Source organism: Antedon mediterranea, chromosome 2, assembly GCF_964355755.1.
Source record: "Antedon mediterranea chromosome 2, ecAntMedi1.1, whole genome shotgun sequence".
Taxonomy (NCBI): Eukaryota; Metazoa; Echinodermata; class Crinoidea; order Comatulida; family Antedonidae; genus Antedon; species Antedon mediterranea.
In genome coordinates this window covers 37,289,675-37,313,869 of record NC_092671.1, presented here as the reverse complement: position 1 = coordinate 37,313,869, position 24,195 = coordinate 37,289,675, and the positions used below count along the sequence as shown (strand labels likewise).

Below are 24,195 nucleotides of genomic sequence, written 5' to 3'. Positions count from 1 at the left end.
CATTTTTTCGTTTCCAAGATTATTTATCAACAAAATCAAATAGTTTTAACTTCCCTATTATCTTGTTGTTATTTTTTTGTTTATATATAATTTTAATATTCATTTATTTTAGAATGAAGGTTTTTATTGTTCTTTTCCTGATATTTCTTAAATATAATACTTATTTTGGTTGTAATATGATACATTTTTCGTTTAATTTGTTTTTTATCTCATATCCGCTTCCGCTGTGGTAACAAAAGGAAGAAAGAAATATTTTTTTCTGAGCAATCTTGCGTACTTTGACGGACATATCTTGAAATTTGTTTCATTTTTTGTTTAATTTGTTTTTTTTTTACCTCATATCCGCTGTGGTAACAAAAGGAAGAAAGCAATATTTATATTTTTGTGCAATCTTGCTGTTATGAAAACGTATTTTGACGGATCGTGTAATTTGTTTCTTTTTCGTTTAATTTATTTTTTTACCTCATTTCCGCTGTGGTAACAAAAGGAAGAAAGCAATATTTATATTTTTGTGTGAAGTCTTACTATTATCCATTTTTCTTTTTAATCTTTGGTGAAACAATTTCAGGAAATTTCTCAGAAAAAAGATTGGTAATAGAATATTTTTGTATTTCCTTATGCATAATTGTTGTTCCAATCACTGTAACGTGCCTTACAAATTAACAATGAAAATCTTTGAAAAATATTAAATCATGTTACAAGAGAGTTTTATAATAAAATGCCACTCCCATCCATGCTTTCCTACTTGGAAAGATGAAGTACAGTATTTGGGGGATAAAAGCATGTCGAAACTATAGAGGGTGCTATCACATTTTGAAAAATACATCAAACCATAGAGGGCGCTATTAAAACAATCAAAATATGCTAAATAATAGTAATTCCCTCTATAGAAAATTATAAAATCAAGATATATTTTTTTTTTTCATTTCTGCATCTGCAATGTATTAAGTATCTTTGATGGAGATTATCGGGAAAGTTGAGAGGTCTGTAACATAGTGACCATACCTAATTGTAGCCAGATACTTTAGCTTTTGTTGCTGAATTTGTAAATTTCAAGTGCAATTTTTAGTGCAATCTGGTCCCTATAGTATAATGTATACCTCAATGACACATAGTAAACTATTAATATTTATTCTTTCCAAGCAGAGAATGCATATTGATTCGTAACCAAAGAAGTACCTGTATAGGCCTAGATTACATTATAGTTTTAGCATAAATTGATCACTTTTTATTCTAATTTTTGTTGCTGTATAAAATACAGTATAATGTTTTTTCTGAATAAAAAAAAAGAGCACAAAATAGAATTTATTATAAATGTGTCCGTCTGTTATTGAGCTCTATACTTAAATTTATGCATATATAGCGCGCCATATAAGTTATCAGGCGGTTTTCCCGTGTTTGCCGTGTGTTCGTCGTCTTCGCGTCCGAAAAAGTCATGGAGAAAGTACGAAATTTTGTCGTTCTTGGTGGCGGAATAAGTGGGTTGTCTGCTGCTTATTACTTGCAGATGTCGTTAAATGGATTGAAACACCAAAGGTGTTTAAATAAGGTAAGGGCATTGCAAACTCGTACCCCAAATGCTAGCGTCGTACCTGGCCAGAATTTCTGTTGTCTCGCAGGGAGGAAAGTGACACTTGGAGGGTGTTTGTCAATAAATGGTCAAGTCGTACCAAAACCAACATTGAAACGTAATCGCACAGTATGAGGGCGCTATTTTATTCCTTGAAAAAAATAGTTAAATTACTTTTATAATGTGAAAAAGTAGTATTTTGTTCAAACCATTATTGAGCGCTAATGCAGTTTCGTACCCACCCCTTAAAATTACTCAAAATCTTCATCCAACCTACTCACGAGTTGTCTACAACATTCTGCAATCATAAAATTGTAAAAAATCGATAATTTTTTATTTAAAACTATTTTTAATAAATTAATACTGAGCACCCTTCGGAAATACATCGCCAGCTTAGCTTCGCGAAAATCATCGCTAGGCCTGCCGATATAAATTTTAATTTGTTTTAAAGGTTACGGTCTTGGAAAACAGTCCACGGATTGGTGGCTGGATTGAATCTACTCAGCTGAACAATGGAGCGATATTTGAGCATGGACCAAGGAGTCTACGACCTTTTGGAGTTGGGAGGGCGTCACTTGATTTGGTAATCTTTCAGTCATGTTTTCATTTTATTTTTTATGTCTTTTGCTAAAGAAATTACTCTTTTAATTGTTTTATTGACTCCACAGCAGGTTAAGATTTACATACCTGTATCTATACAGGATTCGTGTATGGTATATTTATCTCTTTTTATTAATTTTAAAAATAGTATACAAATAATGAATGTTTATGAGTGCAATGGTACAAATAATGGCACGAGATGAATGATGAAAGGTTATATCAACGAGGCAAAGCCGAGTTGATATAACCTTTCATCATTCACCAAGTGCCATTATTTGTACCATTACACGAATACAAAACATTCATTATTTGTTTTATATAACATCTAGACGTTTTTTTTTCGTACACAAAAATGTTTCAAAAAGTACTATTTAACGATCGTTGAATAGTGCGTACTATTGCACGCCATGTGACCCACATTCGTCCAATCAAATGACAGGAATTTATATAGGTGTTATATAATACTGTATATTGATGTTCATTATTATTTGGTTAAATGGTTGCACTAGGGAGTTGTAATTACAAAACTGCATTTTTATTCACTTTAATTAAATTAATAGTTTATAACATCCTGGTTTTATTCAGGTAAATGATCTTGGTTTATCTGATAAGGTTTTACCAGTGTTGCAGACACATCCTGGTTCGCAAAACCGATTCATCTACGCCAACGGACAACTTCATACTCTACCTAACAATCTGGGGGCGCTTTTCAAGAAACAACCACTCTTTAGTCAACGTCTTATCACCACTTTCATAAAAGAAATATTCAAGAAAAAATCTTTAAAAGAAGATGAAAGTATACATTCGTTTGTTAGTCGAAGATTTTCAAATGATGTAAGTAAAGCTCTGTCCACACTATCAAACTTTGTGTGACCAAAAAATGTGATGTGCCTATGTATGGACATGATGTCATATTGTCACCATATTTAAGCATATTACTACCATATATGGGCAAATCAAACTTTTTTTTGTCAAACAGACAGAGCTAAAGATTAGTATTGTACTTTAAAGCATGGGTTTCAAAAAGAATGTGCCCTAAAAGAACTATCAAACCACTTGATAGAATGAAATTAGACAATTAGTCTGTTCCCCTGTTTAAATCAAGAAATGGCAGATGTCCACCCCCAAATACCGTGGTGGTATTTGGGAAGGGGTTTTTTCTTTCTTTTTTAGACTTAGAGGCCTTTACAGTTTCATTTATAAATCGAAATATTTTTGTATTGTTAAGATTGCAGATTATCTAGTTGATGCTTTATGTATTGGCGTATTCGCAGCAGATTGCCGTAAACTTAGTGTCAGGTCATGTTTTCCAATGTTATTTGATGCGGAACAGTCCCGTGGCTCGGTTGTTCTTGCTAATCTAAGTCCTTCCAAAGCTAAACAAGGTAATTTTATTTTATGTTTATTTTTTATATTTACCACCTTCGCTTTTCGTTTACCACATCCAAAAAAAAAAAGGCAATGAATGTCTTTGCCATGCATTTACAATCTCTCTATTAGTAATTTATTTCATGAAAATATTCTTTCCATTTAATGCATTTGTTAGCCCGATAGTGCCTACAATTTTCAAGTTATCATTCTGTAAATAAGTATATACTTACAGAACATGCCTATTGAAATTCATAAAAATCGGTTCATTAATAGCTTCACAAATAACAATAAAAGGAAAATTCTATTCTTTTAACATTGGCCAAAATATCAATATGCACTCTCTGTGGCAATATTTTCAAAAGTACTTCACTCATTTTCTGAGTGTTTTCATTTATTAATTATTATTGATCATTTTTCAATCTATTGTAGAGAGTAGTTTAGACGTCCAATCAAACCACCTGATTGAGAGATCCACAAATGAGCGTTGGACAATGTGGTCATTAGAGGGAGGGCTTCAAAAGCTACCCGACAAAATATATGAAACTTTAATCGATGCAGGAGTTAGTGTGATAAAGTCTACAGCATGTACATCCATTGATTTCAAGGAAACAGATGCAGGTAAAAAGGTAAAGCTAGCCATATAATAACAATAAATTTGTTCTTAAAAAATTATATATATACAAAACCATCTTTACTGTTGCTGTTCTTGTAGCCATCTTCTTCTAAATTCACATAGTCGTCATTGATGGATACTGACGCCCGTATTCTTAAACTGGACTTTAGTCGTAGTTCGAGCTAAAACTTGTAAAATGACGTCATTTTAATTCATAAACCGAACTTCAACTAAATCGCTGACTAATTCAGGCCAACCTCGACTAAATCGAGACGAATTTTGATCGATTATTTTAATCCTGGAGGGGGCAGGCTAAATGGTCGACTAAATGGTTTTTAAACGATGTTTATGAAAAACGTAACAGTCATTGAGTTGTTATATTGGCCAGATATTGAAAAATGAAATATCTATTTTTATATTAAGTATACATTGGTATAAGTTATAATAATGAAAATAATCTTTATTTACAACCGTATACAAATTACATTATTTTCTTCGCGCAAGTCCGACTTGAACAACGTCACGCCATAGCGACAATGACAGATGCGGAAATTCACCACGCGATGGAATGTTTAGGGGGCCTAGCGCTTTCTTGTCACGCGAAGAAGTGCGTGGTTCGTCGCGATCATACTTTGTTGGGGGCCTAGAAAATATAAAAGTTACCGTACCGCCATGGTTCCTGAATATATTTTGAATATTTTGTTTGTTGTTAATCAAAAGTACTTCACTGTTAAATTGATACTGATCTTGTTCTAATAATTAACGATTGAAATTACTTTTCATGTATAATATAGTCCTGATGCGTAAAAAGTGTTGTAAGAAAATGGAAAGTGATATCAATGCGCAAAATTTCGTCTGCTCCTCAAATACTCTCTTGTCATTGGCCAATGTATAGCCTTTGTTACCCAGACGTGTGCAACTCGACTAAAAGCTCGACTTCATTAAGTCGAACTGCAAACTTCGACTACTTCGTTTTTTAATCGAATTTGAAGTAATAGCTCGAACTACGACTTTTTCAAGTCAAACTTCAAACTACAACTAGTCCGGTTTAAGAATACGGGCGTTAGCATCAGTTGACTTCACTGCTGGTGTACGCAAGATCTACGTTTATAACATTGTATTTTAATTATGCATTTCTCTAAAGGCTGCCATGTCAAAACAAATAGATTTAGAAACACATATATTCCATCAGCTATCAGGTTGTTCAATAGAGATTTCAAACGCTAGTCCGCTTATTACTCATGTTTCTGTTACATTTCTCTGTTTATTATTTATTTTAGTCTTTAGTTTTAGTTTATGTTATATTCAAACTAACTTGAGTGTACCTAAGGAACCATATCTCATAGCAGTATATTTTTGCCGTTGTGACAATAAAGTTTTATCGTATCGTATGTGTTCATCCAAATTTTAAGATTTAAAAAAAACTGTATTTGTAGAAAATGTAAGTATGTTTACATTCCTTTAAGGTTGCTAATGTTTCAACAAGTTCAGGAAATTGCATTGAAGCTGATCATGTATTGAGTGCAATACCCTCACAAGGTAAATAACAAGGTAAATGATACCATTTAGAGATTAAAGGGTAAATAATAGACTGTTTCTTATTATAATACGAGGCCTATAAATGCAGGGAGTATTTTAGCCAGTGTAGCGTAGCCACATTTTACACAATACCACCTTGTTGATATGAATGCCAAAATCACGAATATCTTTAGTGACTCTGCATGGTCATTTACGCGTTTTCACCGGAATGAAGAAATAAAGACAAATGTATGGTGAGAGAGATAGAAAGACTTTAATTTTCAAAATGACCATTTTATATTATTACGTAGCAAACAAATGTTAAAAAGGAACTAATTAATAATTCATAAAATAAATGTCAATATGTATATAAAAATTAATATAAGGCTTTACTTCTTTAATAGAACATAAGTTTAGGTCACTACATGTCTCAAATTCATTGATCAGTGGTTATTGCTAATCAAAATGTTTTAATGAAATATAATAATTTAACATTGTAAACATCTACAGTATTCCTTTTCATAAATCTGTAAAAAAAAAATCATCATTAATTAAGGCTCGAATTCGGTTCTGATATGTTGCAGCTTTCTGTGTATCATCTTACTCTTTAACTTGTTTAAAATACTGTTAAAACCTGAGCCCATATATAAAAGAAATTAATAAATATTCTTGACAATTGCATTTAAGCTCTGTCTAAACTTTATGTGATAAAAAATGTAATGTGCCCATATATGATGATGTCATATCACTACCATATTTGGGCATATCACTACCATATTTTGGCACATCACAATTTTGTTGATAATGTAGACAATGCTTGCTTAAGACCACAACAATTTAAGTGGTAGGATTATTTTCTTTCATAGTCTTGTATTCATGCGGCAGAATTTTGTACATAGCATATTGATTCAGTTTTACACAGTGTCCTTTTTTCAATTTCAGCTCTTACGTCCGTTTTATCGAAGCATAATTCTACCTTTAGAGATGCGCTGTCTTCGATGGATGCAGTTGATGTTGCTGTTGTTAATTTGCAATATAACGGAAATATACTAAAGCAACAGGTATGTCAGTTTTGCCTTAAACTAAAAACATACATATGCTGTATATATCCAATCTGCAGTTCTCGTCAGTGCAGCTCAGGTTACGAAATGGTATATACCACAGAACTGGCACAATATAGGCTGAGCCAATTATGTGGGACATAGTACACTAATTATGAACACAAAGAGTGCACAAACTCAACTAGCGTGCTTTGCAAAATGCTAATATAGTATTCACAACAAAAATGCACCGTTTCGAACTGAAGAGTGCTCTACAAAACGACATACTATAGGTATATAACAGTATGTAGAGGAGTGTAATATCAAATTAAGACATTAATAGTAGTAGTACTGTTTCGATCTTATTTGATCTGTCACAAACTCCTCTTAGTTACGTATGTTTCCGAGCGGTTGAAAATACTTTAGGAACTCCCTTGTGACATAAAAGTATACACACAAAATCTACAAAGTTCAAGTTCAAGTTCAAGTTCAAGTTAAAATTTATTGTCAAATACACAGTAAATGAAATTTGCCTTCCAAGGTTGAAATTACAATAAAAATAACAACAGTTAAAAACATACAAGTTGTAAAATAACTCAAAAACAAAGCTTTAATTTCAATCATTTCAATCCAGTAAGCACTTTAAAAACAAGCTTCCTGATAACTTTTACAATCTAATATCCAACCTTCTTCAAAATAAATGCTTAAATCAAAAATCCTTCTCCCTCCTTACAATTGTCATACTTTCCCTTATATACAATATGTTCATAACCTTCTAGATCATTCTTTATACTTCTTATTCTATGGGATTACAGTTTCTATTAATAGCACTTCTGGAATGTTCCTGATTGTTCTTATTACTTATACATGGTTTCTTAAATCAAAACATCTTATTCTAGAATGTTCATGTAGATACTAAGTTACTGTATCTGTTATGGTAAATTATTACAAGATCTTGTATCCAACAATGGATTATTCTTATATATATATTATACTACATTTTCTTCTGTTTATTTAGGGCTTTGGTTATCTTATTCCATCAAATCAACAAAGTAAACTTCTAGGTGTAATATTTGATTCATGTACATTTCCAAGTAATGATAGTCAAGATTCACCATCAACCAGATTAACAGTGAGTATGGTTGTTAAATTTTAAATTTTTAAACAACATATAGTTATCGTTTATCTGTATTTTTTATCAAATATAAGGTCTAACAGGACAAGAAAAATTGTCTTCTGGTTTTTACCTTATGGTTTTATTTGCAACTCAAATTATTGTTTTGTATTTATCTTGACCACATATTAAATAAATTGTTCTGTCACACAAACGAAATAGAAAAATGCAAATGGAACTATAAGCCTCATACACACATTCAAAAGGTGCCTCCAGGACAAACTTAGGCCCAATAGTTAAGCCCAGAGATGATGTAATTACATATGCTAATGAACAGAAGCCGATTATACCCCCAAGTATAAGAAGAGGCCAGACACAAAGCACATCTACAGCCATGCCTCACAAAAGGCCAATTTACACAGACGAGCGGTAACGGTAAGCGGTAAAGTTGAGCGGAAAACGCAAAAATAGAATCTATGTTATTTCTTGTGACCATTTACACAGAACGCGGAGCGAACGAGCGGTTGAGCGGAAGTCTGCTCAGGATCGAAACAGATTCAATTTTGTGAAATTACCGCGCGGTAATTATGAATTCTGGCCAACCAACGATATGATTGAAATGACGTCATCTATCAACAACTTTTTTTTTGCGTCCGTCGAGTCAAAGACGACAATAAATACGAGTGCCGTAAAACTGAAACTGAAACTGAATAATTGTTTTTATATGGATAGTGAAAAGAAAATATACATTTTAGTACGTTATTAGGCAACAAATCCCTCTAAAACTTAGATCTGTGTGTGCTAGGCCTACTGACAGTCAGTCACATCCAGGCCAGCAGTGACTGTAACATGCATTAGCCTCGAGGCCTACACTCGCCTACTTTCCACCACTCCGTTTGCGAACTCCGCGCGCTGTGTAAATGGGAAAAGCCACGCGGTTTTTCGCTTACAATTACCGCGTACCGTTACCGCTCGTCTGTGTAAATTGGCCTTTACAGCATCACTTCGTTCCTGTTTCTTAATATTATTGCTTTATCGTGTAATATACCGTATTACTGAATAAACAACTGTGATATTCAATCAACCAAGCGAGTACAGTATTTAATACAGTAAAACCTCACACATTATATTATGTAATAATCAGCTGGTTACACAAACTGAAGCATTTATACTTCGTCGTTTTAATCCTATTATAAAAAATGTACTTTTATTTTTCAGTGTATGATGGGTGGAAGCTGGTTCCAGGAGCATTTTGGGAGTGTAACCTCGGTAGATAACGACCATTTATTGACAGTTGCTAAGGACAATATCAAAGACCATCTTGGTATCGTTGATGAACTAATAAATACTGCAGTAAAAATTCATCAGAAATGTATCCCAACTTACAAACCAGGTCATTTTAAAGTTTTGGGTAAGAAAAATATTATAAAAAACAATAATTGATAATTATTTAATTTTAAAAATACTTTGAATTGATTATGGAATAGTACTCTTGTTATAATAAGTTACTTTAAAAACTCCAGATGGCGCCATATTTAAAAGGTAAATCCGAACAAAAAAAGTTCCATAGGTGCGAAGCTATCGCGATGATGTAAATTGAGATCACCGATTGACCTTGTAAATTATTTAATTATTTAACTATTCATATATCATGGTTCCATGATGGCTCAGAAACGTCAATTTTTTTTGTCATCAAATTATATTTTAAAATAATAATGATAAATATATGGTGGCGTATAAAACACAATTTTATTATCCTCTTGTTTTTGATATTTTATTCTATATAATCTTTCAAATAAATATTTGTAAATACATAAATATTTTTTATTCCAGAAAATCTTGAGTCGCACATAATAGATGAGAGATTACCACTATCATTGCTAGGATCATCTTACTATGGAGTCAGTGTTAATGATTGTATAAACAATTCACGCAACGCAGTCAATCAAATTATACAATCTATTTAAAAACAGAATCATTTTATGTACAACAAATCATTTAGGTTTCTAAACACAATAGATTTAGAAATATTTACAATATTATTATTTAAAAACCTGTTGCGTATTAAATTTGGAATTTGTTATGACTAGTTAGGCCTCCACTGATTATGAGGGCATTTGTTGTATGAGAGAATGTATCAGGTGGGTGAAAATCTGTGATGATACCATATATGGCTCTGTGGTCTAGTGGTATGATACTCGCCCTGTAAGCGTTGCGAGAGGTTGCAGGTTCAAATCCCGCCAGAGATATTTTTTCATAAAACTAAAAAATATGAAACTTTCGCTAATGAGCTATGCTCGACGCGAAAGTTCCGAATACGAGCACTGTTTCTATAATTTAACAGTTAGGTTTCTATATATTTTGGTTGTATAAATAAAAATTTTTTTTTTTAAATTTTGTATTCAGAGATAATTTGAACGACAATATATTTACTAAAGAATTCTAAGAATTCCACATTCTATATTGAATTCTATTTAAGATTCTACTCCCATCCCATCATGCATAATGTATTTGAGGTGTAACATAGCGCTAGACGTTACCGGTCCATCATCTCTCGTACAGGTTTCGTAACAGCTTTTATCCAGCTGCCATTCGGGCACTGAATGCTTGTCAGTACGGTATACGAGAGTGATGAGACACTTTGTAATTGTTTTTGTTAGTTTTTCATTTATCTGTTTTTGTATATCTCAGAGCAAACAGAATTTCTATGTATATTTTATATGCAAATGACAATAAATGGAAGTAATTTTCCACTATAAATAAATTTAATTTGTAATTGGTATTTTGATGCTTCAGTCAGTAAATAAAAATAAATGTTAAATCATGTCCTCCCTGACAAGAAATAAATTTTCAATGATTTGAAAAAGCCAGACTTCAGAACAGCATCATTTTAAATCACATTATTGCGAAATGTTATTTTTAATGTTTATTAAAAAAAGAGTGTTTTTTTATTGACTTAAAAAGGAAAAAATGAGGGCGCTGTCGTGCTAAGAAGCATTATCACGTGACCACTACAGCAGAATAACAAAAATGGCGAACGCTGTCGTCGTCGTAAGCGAAAACGTTCAACAACTTCTTAAAAATGAAACACCTGTATTTTTAGATGTTTCGAATTTATTACTTCGCTTTGCGAATAATCTAATACGGTAAGATTTTTAAATAAATAGTGCTAGGCCTACTGCTGCTGTTTGAAAAACGCTAGGCTAGCTAGCTAGAGAGAGGACTACGCGAGCCAGACAGACACTCTAATAACAGCAGCAGTGCAGTACAACAATGGTCTACTAGGCCTAGGCCTAGCATAGCTAGGCCTAATTTGTTAAATTTTTATTTAGCCTAATAAAATATCAATAAACTAGGCCCTAGCCTGCCTAGGCCTACATTATTACTCTCTTACATCTGTAAAAATTGTTTGGCATCACAAAATAGTGATTGTTCAATAATGAGAAACAACAATCAACAATAATAATGTCACTTGAATGACAATGTTATTTATAATATTACTGACAAATAATTTAAGGCATTTTTGTTTTTCAGATATCCAAAAGTTCCAAAATATTGTAGCATTCCTTTAGTAAATAAAGCTTTTAATGACCGTCTGTTACCATCTATTGGTGCCGTTGAGTGTCTACTTTTGATGGGATTTGAAGAAGTAAGTAAAACACCTTCAAATATAGTACTGAATTGGTAAATATTGTTTGAAGGTTTGCATGGCGAAATCAATATAAATTTGTAAATGTTAGGATAAATATGGGTAAATTTATGTTTTGTTGTAAACTGCAGCACTACTTATTTCCATATAAAGTAAAGCTCTCTGTCTACACTATCATTATCAAGCTTTATGTGATGTGCACATGGACATGATGATATCAATCACTACCATATTTTGGCAAATCACTACCATATTTAGGCAATCACACTTTTTTTGTCAAACACTTTTTTTTGATAGTTTAGACAAAGCTTTGGGCCACTACTAATTGTTATCTGTATACTGTATTCACAGGATGATGAATTTCTTCGATTCCCAGACACTAATTCTTTATCAGTTGTTTGTGAAATCCAATCATCTCTAGCTAGTGCCCGTTTGAAGGTTCTATCACAACATGCTCTCAGAGGAATTAGTAAACCATCACCAGTAAGTCATTAGTAATTCATTGTTTTGATTTATATGTTATGCTTTTGTATCTAGCCCCTTTGTTAATGCATTTGTCAATTGTATGATGCACTGTACGATCCCTGGGAGAGGTGTGTCACGGGTGCGTCATTTACAAATAATTAATGTCACAGTGGTGCGTTAAAAAACCTAAATAGTACGTCACCTCAATAGACAACAGAGAGTCAATGTCACTTTACGACAAAAGGACACAGTCATGGTTCCTCTTTGTTCTCTCGAAAATCTTGGTGCGTCATTGTCACGTAAAGGTCAATTTTGTGAAACAGGGGTGCATCATGGTATACATGACGCAGATCGGACAAATGACGTACCTCTCTTGTAGGTTGTATAGTGGGTCATACAATTGACAAGTGCATAATACCTTGCATCAAGTCCAACGTTATATTATTTCTGTTTATATTTTATTTTCTAACTGTGTCTAAAGCTAAAGTTTTAAGTGTTTATTTGTTTTAGTCAGAGGAGCAAGCATTTTTAAGGAAGATCCAAGTTTCATTTGATCATGTGATGTTATATGAAGAAGTTTCCTTACAACAAAAAGCATGTCAGGTGATGCCCCTCCATGAACTTAAACAGAAAGCCCAAAGAAAATTGCAAAGAAACCAAGAATCTACAAGTAAGGACTTGAAAATATTATTAATACAGTAATGTATATATGAAAGTAGCAATAAATACATGCCCCTGCTCAACATAGACAAACAAAATCAGGTTTTGTTTTATTTATTTTCCACTCATTTAAATGAATTTAAACAAACATTCGGATACAAAATATTTATTCTAAAGCTTTGTCTACACTATCAAACTTTATGTGACAAAAAAAAAAGTGATTTGCTCATATGGACATGATGATGTCATATCACTACCATATTTGGGCACATAACCAACATATTTGTGCACATCACAATTTTTTTTGTCAAACTGTCAGAGCTTTATAAAATACTACTACAGTACTACTACTTGTTTCAATCTACTTTAATTCAATTCCTACAACTTTTTTTTTTTTGCAGATGACAAACCATATGATTTTCAAGATTACCTTCTCCTAGAATTGCTAAAATGGTTTAAAAGTCGATTTTTTAGCTGGATGGATTCGCCACCATGTCGGCATTGTCAGGCACGTACGCAAGCCTCTGGTACGCAGGTACCAACAGCTGATGACCTGCGATGGGGTGCCCAAACTGTAGAGGCGTATAGGTGTACAGTATGCTCTCTTACTACACGTTTTCCAAGGTAAACAACTCTAAGTGGTTATGATGCTTGGCTACCAATCCAAGGGTCCTGGGTTCAAGTCCTGTCATATGTCAGGATTTTCTAATGACAAATTACAACTCCACTCCCAAAGACTTTGTTTATGTAGAGCATCTTGTGTATATGTTTGTCTTGTGAACAGGATTGCCACTTTTAAGAAGGATAGTGAATGAATTCGCTTATGGTTGGTTATCCTTGGCAATTTGCCTAAATATATAAAACAAAAATATTAAAGGTTTATTTACATTGTTTAGTACCTATAGTTAACTGGGTTAATACCAATAGTCTATTAGGTTAATACATAGTTAACTAGGGTAATACCTATAGTTTACTAGGTTAATCCATATAGTTAATACCTATAATTTCATGTCTTTACTATGCAGGTATAATGACCCAGGCAAGTTGTTAGAGACACGGACTGGTCGCTGTGGTGAATGGGCAAATTGTTTCACCCTGTGTTGTAGAGCTGCTGGCTTTGAAGCAAGATATGTTCTTGACTGGACAGGTTATTATTTATATCTATACAATCATTTTATAAAAATAAAACAAGTTAAAACTGCCTCAATATAAATTTATTAATACGACATGTTTCAGGCATAGCTCATCATGAGGTGAAGAGAATGGTAACAAAGGATGTAGCATATATCAGTCACAAAATTACATAATAAAACAAATCAGCCAATCAAAGATGTTAATAAATAAAAGACATAGTTTTTAAAACACGCCTCCAAAAGCTATGGGGTATAATGCAGAAATAGTTAATTATAAAGCAATTTTGTACATACACCGAACAATGCACAACATTTGTGTGTATGTCTTTTATCAATAGACCATGTGTGGACAGAGGTTTATTCAAATGCATACACCGTACAATGCACAACATTTGTGTGTATGTCTTTTATCAATAGACCATGTGTGGACAGAGGTTTATTCAAATGCATACACCGTACAATGCACAACATTTGTGTGTATGTCTTTTATCAATAGACCATGTGTGGACAGAGGTTTATTCAAATGCATACACCGTACAATGCACTAAATATAGAGCAATATTTACACAACACACCCGCCAATTTTGTGTTTTATTTTCTACAAAACATTTGTGTGTAACTACTATATCTCTCATCAATAGACCATGTGTGGACGGAGGTTTATTCAAATTCTCAGAAGCGTTGGTTGCATTGTGACGCATGTGAAAACACTTGTGATAAACCGTTGCTTTATGAAAATGGATGGGGCAAGAAATTGACCTACATTATTGCATTTTCTTGTGAAGAAGTAGGTAGTCTTGGTAAACAAGATTTATATTTGTTAAGTGTTTCTATGTATGTTTTTAACCTATTATTTCTAAAAAACAAAACCATATTAAAAAGAGGTGCTACATCTATACCTAATATGTTTTATGCTTTAATTAATCTTCATTTTTCATGTTTTTGGAGGACAATACATCTTTAAAATAAAATAAAAAACACGTGTGTACTGACGAAAAAAGTTTTGACTGCTTGTTTTCGTAACCATTCACCCATTCAATAGAGAGAAATGGCGAACCGCGATGACGTCACTCAAATTTCACCGAGTGGGTATAGATTGTAAACAAACCATTTCGCCACATGTGTTTGTATGGGAAATTCCGATGGGTTGAGTTAAAAAGGAAGGTAGAAAAGAACGTTTAAAACACACATAATAGCAGTATCTTTTTTTTTTGGCAACACCCTTAACAATTTTAATGTTATATGGGCAAATCTTAACATATTTTATTTTAATTTGGATTGAATTAAGACGCGTTTTTGTTATATACTGTACCCAGCTCTAGGCCCTAGATAGTTGGCCTGTATGCTGTCGAGCCTAGCACGGATTATCGGTTATTATAATAATAATAATATTGGAAATTCGTTATTGCATACTGTACTCACTACTACTACTTTAGCTAGGGTGCTGCTAGGCGTCTCCTAGCTAGGTAGTAAGACTAAATAGAGCCTCTCTAGTAGATGTAGGCCTAGCATTAGTTTCAGCTTGACAACTGCCATTTTGTTATGTGGCTAGTGATGCTTCCTGCAGGGGGGCTACCGCCAGTAATGAATACTTGATAACACCATTCTACTATAATACTATAGGCCTAGTCTAATGTAGACCTACAGATATGAGATATTTTTAGGATTATGATTGTGAATGATGGATGATTTTTATACATATTTCATTGTTTTATTGTGTAAATACACAAATACAACAAGAATTATGAGCGTTACAGCAACAACATTGGTTAGACAACGCCATGATTCACGTGTATAAACATAGGAAATGTGTCGCCCTCAACGGTTTGTTATGATTTTATACCCACTCGGATTTTAGACGTCGGTTCGCCATTTCTCTCTATTGACTTACAAACCTTGAAAAATTGATATATTGTCTCGTATGCTAATTTCTATGTATACACATTAAAATACATTTTAATAATTTCAGGTGGTAGATGTGACATGGCGTTATTCTTCTAAACACGGAGAAGTTTTGACGCGACGTACTCAGTGCCGTCAAGAAGTGCTGATGGACAGATTAGAAAAGCTCAACAATACGGTATGTGTATTGCTCCTCCTCACTGTGATCTCTATTAAGCTCTGTCTACACTATCAAACTTTATGTGACAAAAAATGTAATGTGCCCATATATGGACATGGTGATGTCAAGTCACTACCATATTTAAGCATATCACTACCATATTTAGGTACATCACATTTTGTCAAACTAGTTAGATAGTGTGGACAGAGCTTTAGATAGAGGGTAGTAACTATGTAATGATTGAATAACTACTTCGAAATAGGTTTGCTGTGTGGAGCTAAGATAATAAGTCAGATGTTTTTCCTACTCTGACATAACTGTATCTTATGCTAAGTACACATGTAAGTGTTCTCATAATATGTGCATAATTATGTCAGTTAAATGATATGCTGTTTTAAATGCAATTTAAAATTGTTGGTGTTTCTTCAATTTTACATCAAATTCCTTTTGTTTTTAGAGGCAACGTAATATATCATCATTTAGAAAAGAAATTCTTAAAAAGAGGTTTTCATTGGAACTTGCAGAGTTTTTAGCGACTAAAAAAGCCCAAGATGGTGAAGAGCAGGGTAGGGTATCTGGCTCGGTAGCCTGGCGAAGTTCTAGAGGAGAAATGGGTGCACAGGGAGCTGCCAACGCAATATCAGTAAGTAATACCCCTTTCACACCAAAACTATGCAGAGATCTCCGGAGACACCACAGGGTTGTGACCATTCGCGATGTCAAGAAAGATTGTATCCCTGTGGTATTTCATGTCTGTTTTTAAATAATATATCTCCAGTATGCTGAAATATTTTTATATAGTACAGTAATAATTTTATTAATTTACATTTTAGAATTTAATGTTGAAAATGTACTCATATTATTTTATTTTATATTGGCAAGAGAAAAAAAAAACTCTGGAGATACCACTTTCATACATACCTAGCAACACCGGGGTTTATAAAATAAATACCACCCTCTATTTTGTTTGTTTACATAGTGACGATCATTAGAATCATTTTAATTGATAATATTTTTAATTTAATAATTATTTTTAAGTCATATAATGTTTCATTGATATTACTTGTTATTTTTTAGACCCGCTATATATTTTTATACAAATATTTAAAAGTATATTGAAATAAAACTAAAGCAATGATTGATCGTGTGAGGATGACCTTTTGATCTAACAACTCCAGAGTGTTATTGGTACCTTTCACACCGACCGTCCCAGTGTGTCCCCAAAGTTTGCCTTCGGGATTTTCTGGATCCAGTGCAGTGCAATGTTGCTCACCCAGCCCGCCACACTGTCTGATGCCAAATATCAAGACACCAGTTAACTCTTTATTTGTTTCTCTTAGGAGAGCACAGGTCACACGTTTGAACCGACAGAAATGGAAAAGACGAGTAAAACACTACATGTGCAATATTCGCCGTCTAGTAACATCTACAGACGTGTATCCAATGGCAATACTGAGCTTGAAGACTGGGAGAGTGGCGTGTTTACAATGAGCAATATAAATTTAAAAGAAGAATATGATTGGAAGAAGGTCGGTAACGTTATCATACGTTTATAAATACTGTTTCCAAGCAAGACAAACTTGCACTAGGTAGTATCTTCATTTTGTGAGATTTGTTATGTTTTTATGAGTTCTCACAATTATGTTGATTGTCACGGAACTAGTGGTGGCAGTATTCACAGCTGTTGTTGGGTTTAGCTTTGATTGTTTGGATTTTTGATTTATTTTTAATCTATTTTTTGAATTTTTTTTAATTAAATTTTTTTAATGATTTTTCCCCCCATATAAAAATATATTTGGACGTCAAGTTGTTTTATTTATCCGACAGGAATTGAAATTCATAACTTGCATCTTAATCCAGCGTCATTTCCAAAAATATATTATGTTTCGTTCCAAGTACAATTCACTAAGCTCTGTCTACACTAGAAACCTTTATGTGACAAAAAAATGTCATGTGCCCATATACGGACATGATGATTTCATATCACTATTTGGGAATATCACTACCATACTTGGGCACATCACACTTTTTATTGTCAAACCAGTTTGATAGTGAGGACAGAGCTTTATTTTTTTACAATTACATCTAATAAAGTTAATCTGTCTATATCTACATACAACCCCACTGACAGTACTATACTACTTTATTAACTTCAGGTGTATCTAGCACGAGGAGGTCCTTCAGAAGCAGCCATTAGCTGGAGGTTTGATGTATCCAACACTGGGTTAGTGGTAGAGCACATTGATGTTAAGCTGGTTAGTACAACATTTGAGTCTGGCAGGATTGTTTGGACATTGTGTGATGGAGAAACTTGTGTATTACTTCAAGGAGGTAGGTTTATATTTTTAAAATTAACTATCAATAAAGCTTAATATTCCATATTAATTCTATCTCATCTAGAAGTTCAATATGTCTAATCAGTTACAAAGATCAAGTGAGTGAGTGGCCGATTGGTTAAGACATTGGAACCGTAATTACGTAGCCATAACATCGGCAAGGGTTTGAGGCTTCCTCGCTCCATGGTTCTGGTGGTAGAACAATTTTTCTTCTCGGATAATGACTCTAAATTGTATGCCCGGTGTACACATCCACCTGATGTACACTTTAAAGACCCTAGTACATCTTTCAAGACAAGTAGGGAGTTACCCTGGTTTACTAGTACATCACAGTCACTGATCATAAACGACCCTCTGGGAGACCAGTCTTTGACTGAAGAGGTCGCCCAGTATAAATAAAATATTTCAATTCAATACAAGAAACATAAATATATAAAATAAATCTTCAATTTTGATATTCGTAAATTTCAGATGGACAGTCTGCACGAATCACTGAAATAAATGGAGCTAGAGTAGTTACGTTAAAAGCCGTGCTAAGCGGAGGTAAAGGTGACGTTGCATGGCAACACACACAGCTGTTCAGGATGGGCCTAAATGATATGGACAGCTACCCTTGGGATGTTAAGATTACACTTAAAAATGCATAGAAATTATATCATGATTTATTTTTTCACCTTTAAATCAATTTTTTAGGTAGTTTGTATCAGCTACTGCTTTTACAGATTTTTTTGAGAACTTTTCCAACTGTCGGAAGCACTTTGCTGTCAATCAAGGACTTACGGAACTTGGAAAGGCTTTCGAAAAAATCCGCAAAAGCAGAAGCTGATATAAAATACTTTAAAAATTGCAAAGCGTTCGGCGTGTTTCCAAAATATTTAAATATATTATTCTGACAATTATATGGGTAAATCAGTACAATATTCCTCTCTGTAACATGTATAGATCTCAGAAATTCAATATAAACATTAAAATCATTTCACAACATTAAAATGAATAACACATAAATTTATACCACCTCAAGAATATTAAAGAGTCGCTATCCAATCGGGTTTGAACAATACCATGAAAGCCCCAGTGGTCTAATGGTAAAGATATCTGCATATCAAGCAGAAGGTTCCCGGTTCGAGTCTCGGTTGGGGTGACTTTTTCTCATTCTCACAGATTTCCTCATCTTTATCGTTTCAAATTAATTAATTAAATTTCAGTATATCACTGGCCGGTTTAGAATTTATTCTGTGGCTGTGATGTTTATATATATATATATATTTACAGTCTGATGATGTATTGTATAAAATATTGATATCTATATAAATTATGCTTAAATCTGAGATAGATTCATATGTGGAAACATTTATAGTAGGTATATTATGTTATAGTAAATTTGTAGAAGTAACGGCAGGTGTTCATTAAAACTTGTAATTAATATATTATTGAAAAACTATAATTTAATATGTGTACTATACTAATATTTTTGACATAATTGGTTATTATTGTCCTTTTATTTTTGGACATAATTCCCTTTACTATAGTACAGGGAATTTTACGAAAAATTACCAAATTTCGACCCTTTTATTTTTCGACATAACTGGTTACTATGACTCTATAAGATAATGATAACGCAATGTATGTGCATATATAGCAATATTATTGCATAATAATTCAATTTTAAAAAGTCGATATTTTGGTCATTTTTGGAAAAATCCCTGTAGGCCTATAGGGAAATTTTCGAAAAATTACCAAATTTCGACCCTTTTATTTTTCGACATAACTGGTTACTATGACTCTATAAGATGATGATAACGCAATGTATGTGCATATATAGCAATATAATTGCATAATAAATGAATTTGAAAAAGTAGATATTTTGGCCATTTTCGAAAAAAATCCCTTTACTATAGTACAGGGAATTTTACGAAAAATTACCAAATTTCGACCCTTTTATTTTTCGACATAACTGGTTACTATGACTCTATAAGATGATGATAATGCAATGTATGATCATATATAGCAATATTATTGCATAATAATTGAATTTTAAAAAGTCGATATTTTGGTCATTTTTGGAAAAATCCCTGTAGGCCTATAGGGAAATTTTCGAAAAATTACCAAATTTCAACCCTTTTATTTTTCGACATAACTGGTTACTATGACTCTATAAGATGATGATAATGCAATGTATGATCATATATAGCAATATTATTGCATAATAATTCAATTTTAAAAAGTCGATATTTTGGTCATTTTTGGAAAAATCCCTGTAGGCCTATAGGGAAATTTTCGAAAAATTACCAAATTTCGACCCTTTTATTTTTCGACATAACTGGTTACTATGACTCTATAAGATGATGATAACGCAATGTATGTGCATATATAGCAATATAATTGCATAATAAATGAATTTGAAAAAGTCGATATTTTGGCCATTTTCGAAAAAATCCCTGTACTATTATAGTACAGGGAATTTTTCGAAAAATTACCAAATTTCGATCCTTTTATTTTTCGACATAACTGGTTACTATGACTCTATAAGATGATGATAATGCAATGTATGATCATATATAGCAATATTATTGCATAATAATTGAATTTTAAAAAGTCGATATTTTGGTCATTTTTGGAAAAATCCCTGTAGGCCTATAGGGAAATTTTCGAAAAATTACCAAATTTCAACCCTTTTATTTTTCGACATAACTGGTTACTATGACTCTATAAGATGATGATAATGCAATGTATGATCATATATAGCAATATTATTGCATAATAATTCAATTTTAAAAAGTCGATATTTTGGTCATTTTTGGAAAAATCCCTGTAGGCCTATAGGGAAATTTTCGAAAAATTACCAAATTTCGACCCTTTTATTTTTCGACATAACTGGTTACTATGACTCTATAAGATGATGATAACGCAATGTATGTGCATATATAGCAATATAATTGCATAATAAATGAATTTGAAAAAGTAGATATTTTGGCCATTTTCGAAAAAAATCCCTTTACTATAGTACAGGGAATTTTACGAAAAATTACCAAATTTCGACCCTTTTATTTTTCGACATAACTGGTTACTATGACTCTATAAGATAATGATAACGCAATGTATGTGCGTATATAGCAATATTATTGCATAATAAATGAATTTGAAAAAGTAGATATTTTGGCCATTTTCGAAAAAAATCCCTTTACTATAGTACAGGGAATTTTACGAAAAATTACCAAATTTCGACCCTTTTATTTTTCGACATAACTGGTTACTATGACTCTATAAGATGATGATAACGCAATGTATGTGCATATATAGCAATATTATTGCATAATAAATGAATTTGAAAAAGTCGATATTTTGGCCATTTTCGAAAAAATCCCTGTACTATTATAGTACAGGGAATTTTTCGAAAAATTACCAAATTTCGATCCTTTTATTTTTCGACATAACTGGTTACTATGACTCTATAAGATGATGATAATGCAATGTATGATCATATATAGCAATATTATTGCATAATAATTGAATTTTAAAAAGTCGATATTTTGGTCATTTTTGGAAAAATCCCTGTAGGCCTATAGGGAAATTTTCGAAAAATTACCAAATTTCGACCCTTTTATTTTTCGACATAACTGGTTACTATGACTCTATAAGATGATGATAACGCAATGTATGTGCATATATAGCAATATTATTGCATAATAAATGAATTTGAAAAAGTAGATATTTTGGCCATTTTCGAAAAAAATCTCTTTACAAGGAATTTTACGAAAAATTACCAAATTTCGACCCTTTTATTTTTCGACATAACTGGTTACTATGACTCTATAAGATGATGATAATGCAATGTATGATCATATATAGCAATATTATTGCATAATAATTGAATTTTAAAAAGTCGATATTTTGGTCATTTTTGGAAAAATCCCTGTAGGCCTATAGGGAAATTTTCGAAAAATTACCAAATTTCGACCCTTTTATTTTTCGACATAACTGGTTACTATGACTCTATAAGATGATGATAACGCAATGTATGTGCATATATAGCAATATTATTGCATAATAAATGAATTTGAAAAAGTCGATATTTTGGCCATTTTCGAAAAAATCCCTGTACTATTATAGTACAGGGAATTTTTCAAAAAATTACCAAATTTCGACCCTTTTATTTTTCGACATAACTGGTTACTATGACTCTATAAGATGATGATAATGCAATGTATGATCATATATAGCAATATTATTGCATAATAATTCAATTTTAAAAAGTCGATATTTTGGTCATTTTTGGAAAAATCCCTGTAGGCCTATAGGGAAATTTTCGAAAAATTACCAAATTTCGACCCTTTTATTTTTCGACATAACTGGTTACTATGACTCTATAAGATGATGATAACGCAATGTATGTGCATATATAGCAATATAATTGCATAATAAATGAATTTGAAAAAGTAGATATTTTGGCCATTTTCGAAAAAAATCCCTTTACTATAGTACAGGGAATTTTACGAAAAATTACCAAATTTCGACCCTTTTATTTTTCGACATAACTGGTTACTATGACTCTATAAGATGATGATAATGCAATGTATGATCATATATAGCAATATTATTGCATAATAAATGAATTTGAAAAAGTCGATATTTTGGCCATTTTCGAAAAAAATCCCTTTACTATAGTACAGGGAATTTTACGAAAAATTACCAAATTTCGACCCTTTTATTTTTCGACATAACTGGTTACTATGACTCTATAAGATGATGATAACGCAATGTATGTGCATATATAGCAATATTATTGCATAATAAATGAATTTGAAAAAGTAGATATTTTGGCCATTTTCGAAAAAAATTCCTTTACTATAGTACAGGGAATTTTACGAAAAATTACCACATTTCGACCCTTTTATTTTTCGACATAGCTGGTTACTATTACTACTACTATTACTTAAGATGATATGATGAAAAAAAACCGGCTTGTCTACCTATATTTACTTAATAAATTAAAATGTTCGCAAACGAGCAAAGTTCTTAATACTACAGTACTATTACCCTGGTTATCCAAATACAACGTTATATATCTATGTACATTGCAGTGAACTTGGTACCTGACATTGTGCAATACATCTTTTAACAGACGTATTACCTGAAAATATCCTTCACATATTCAACTGATCGCAGAAGATATACACCTATATAGAAAATAACGTTGAATAAAACTAGTTGAAGGAGACCAAGGTATATTTGGCTAAAACACATCAGACGGGAACACAAGTAGAAGGTTCGCCTGAATATTTTCAGTCAACATTAAAAAAGAAAGACATCTGCGACATTTTAAATGTAAGTAATAGTTCCTCTACAATATTATGTTGTAAAAATGAGGTTTTATACAATTTGTTGTATTAGGCCTACAGAGCACACCTATGCATGTCTTTGTCATTTGATTGGTTGGTGTTGTATCGCTCATTATGCTACGCTATGTAGGCCTATTATTTTAACGATTGAATTTTAGTTTTTTCAATTCAAAATAAGTGATGTTGGTAATGCGTGATTGCGCTGTATATGACTGCATGCTCGCCATTTACAATGAATTTGAATTTAAACTTTGTTTAGGTGTGTTATAAAACAAGATTGAAGTTTTAGCTTTTTCAATTTTCACTTCAAATCAAAATAAGTCATAGGTAATGCGCGATTCCGTTGTATATGACTGCGCATGCTCGCCATTTACAATGAATTTGAATTTAAACTTTGTTTAGGTGTGTTATAAAACAAGATTGAAGTTTTAGCTTTTTCAATTTTTACTTCAAATCAAAATAAGTGATTGGTAATGCGTGATTCCGCTGTATATGACTGCGCATGCTCGCCATTTACATGAATTTTAATTTACCTTAGTTCAGGTGTGTTATAAAACATATCACGAACATTACTCATTCAACGAGTTAATTGTTTGTGTAAATTGAAAGATTGGTTTTACAATTGGAAAAAACTGCAGAAAAAATACTGTAATAAAACATGCACCTAGTAGGACATAGTTTTAAACAAACATTCATTCATTTAATAGCCTTATTCTTATTTTAGG

The 24,195-nt window shown here is 32.3% G+C and overlaps 2 protein-coding genes across 2 annotated transcripts; both read left to right on the top strand.

Annotated features, from left to right (window-relative positions):
- The first annotated feature begins 1,398 nt into the window (after positions 1–1,398).
- LOC140039891 (protoporphyrinogen oxidase-like) lies at positions 1,399–10,590 on the top strand. Its single transcript, XM_072085480.1, has 10 exons — positions 1,399–1,549; positions 2,022–2,153; positions 2,756–3,004; positions 3,399–3,555; positions 3,971–4,167; positions 5,621–5,693; positions 6,615–6,733; positions 7,731–7,844; positions 9,045–9,237; positions 9,660–10,590. The coding sequence occupies exons 1-10, from the start codon at positions 1,436–1,438 to the stop codon at positions 9,791–9,793; spliced, it is 1,482 nt and encodes a 493-aa protein (XP_071941581.1). The 5' UTR covers positions 1,399–1,435; the 3' UTR covers positions 9,794–10,590.
- A 258-nt stretch (positions 10,591–10,848) lies between these two features.
- LOC140040969 (peptide-N(4)-(N-acetyl-beta-glucosaminyl)asparagine amidase-like) lies at positions 10,849–19,616 on the top strand. The gene is made up of 12 exons (XM_072087274.1): positions 10,849–10,972; positions 11,361–11,475; positions 11,827–11,958; positions 12,451–12,610; positions 13,002–13,224; positions 13,626–13,747; positions 14,375–14,520; positions 15,703–15,813; positions 16,253–16,438; positions 17,136–17,324; positions 17,952–18,126; positions 18,603–19,616. The coding sequence occupies exons 1-12, from the start codon at positions 10,857–10,859 to the stop codon at positions 18,776–18,778; spliced, it is 1,851 nt and encodes a 616-aa protein (XP_071943375.1). The 5' UTR covers positions 10,849–10,856; the 3' UTR covers positions 18,779–19,616.
- Positions 19,617–24,195: the final 4,579 nt, after the last annotated feature.

Bases quoted from the DNA above. Each gene is read 5' to 3' on its own strand.
- LOC140039891 (XM_072085480.1), top strand. From the start codon at position 1,436: ATGGAGAAAGTACGAAATTTTGTCGTTCTTGGTGGCGGAATAAGTGGG. The intron at 3,005-3,398 runs GTAAGTAAAGCT...TGTATTGTTAAG, and splicing joins GTCGAAGATTTTCAAATGAT to ATTGCAGATTATCTAGTTGA. The intron at 5,694-6,614 runs GTAAATAACAAG...TTTCAATTTCAG, and splicing joins GAGTGCAATACCCTCACAAG to CTCTTACGTCCGTTTTATCG.
- LOC140040969 (XM_072087274.1), top strand. From the start codon at position 10,857: ATGGCGAACGCTGTCGTCGTCGTAAGCGAAAACGTTCAACAACTTCTT. The intron at 11,959-12,450 runs GTAAGTCATTAG...TATTTGTTTTAG, and splicing joins GAATTAGTAAACCATCACCA to TCAGAGGAGCAAGCATTTTT. The intron at 17,325-17,951 runs GTCGGTAACGTT...TATTAACTTCAG, and splicing joins AAGAATATGATTGGAAGAAG to GTGTATCTAGCACGAGGAGG.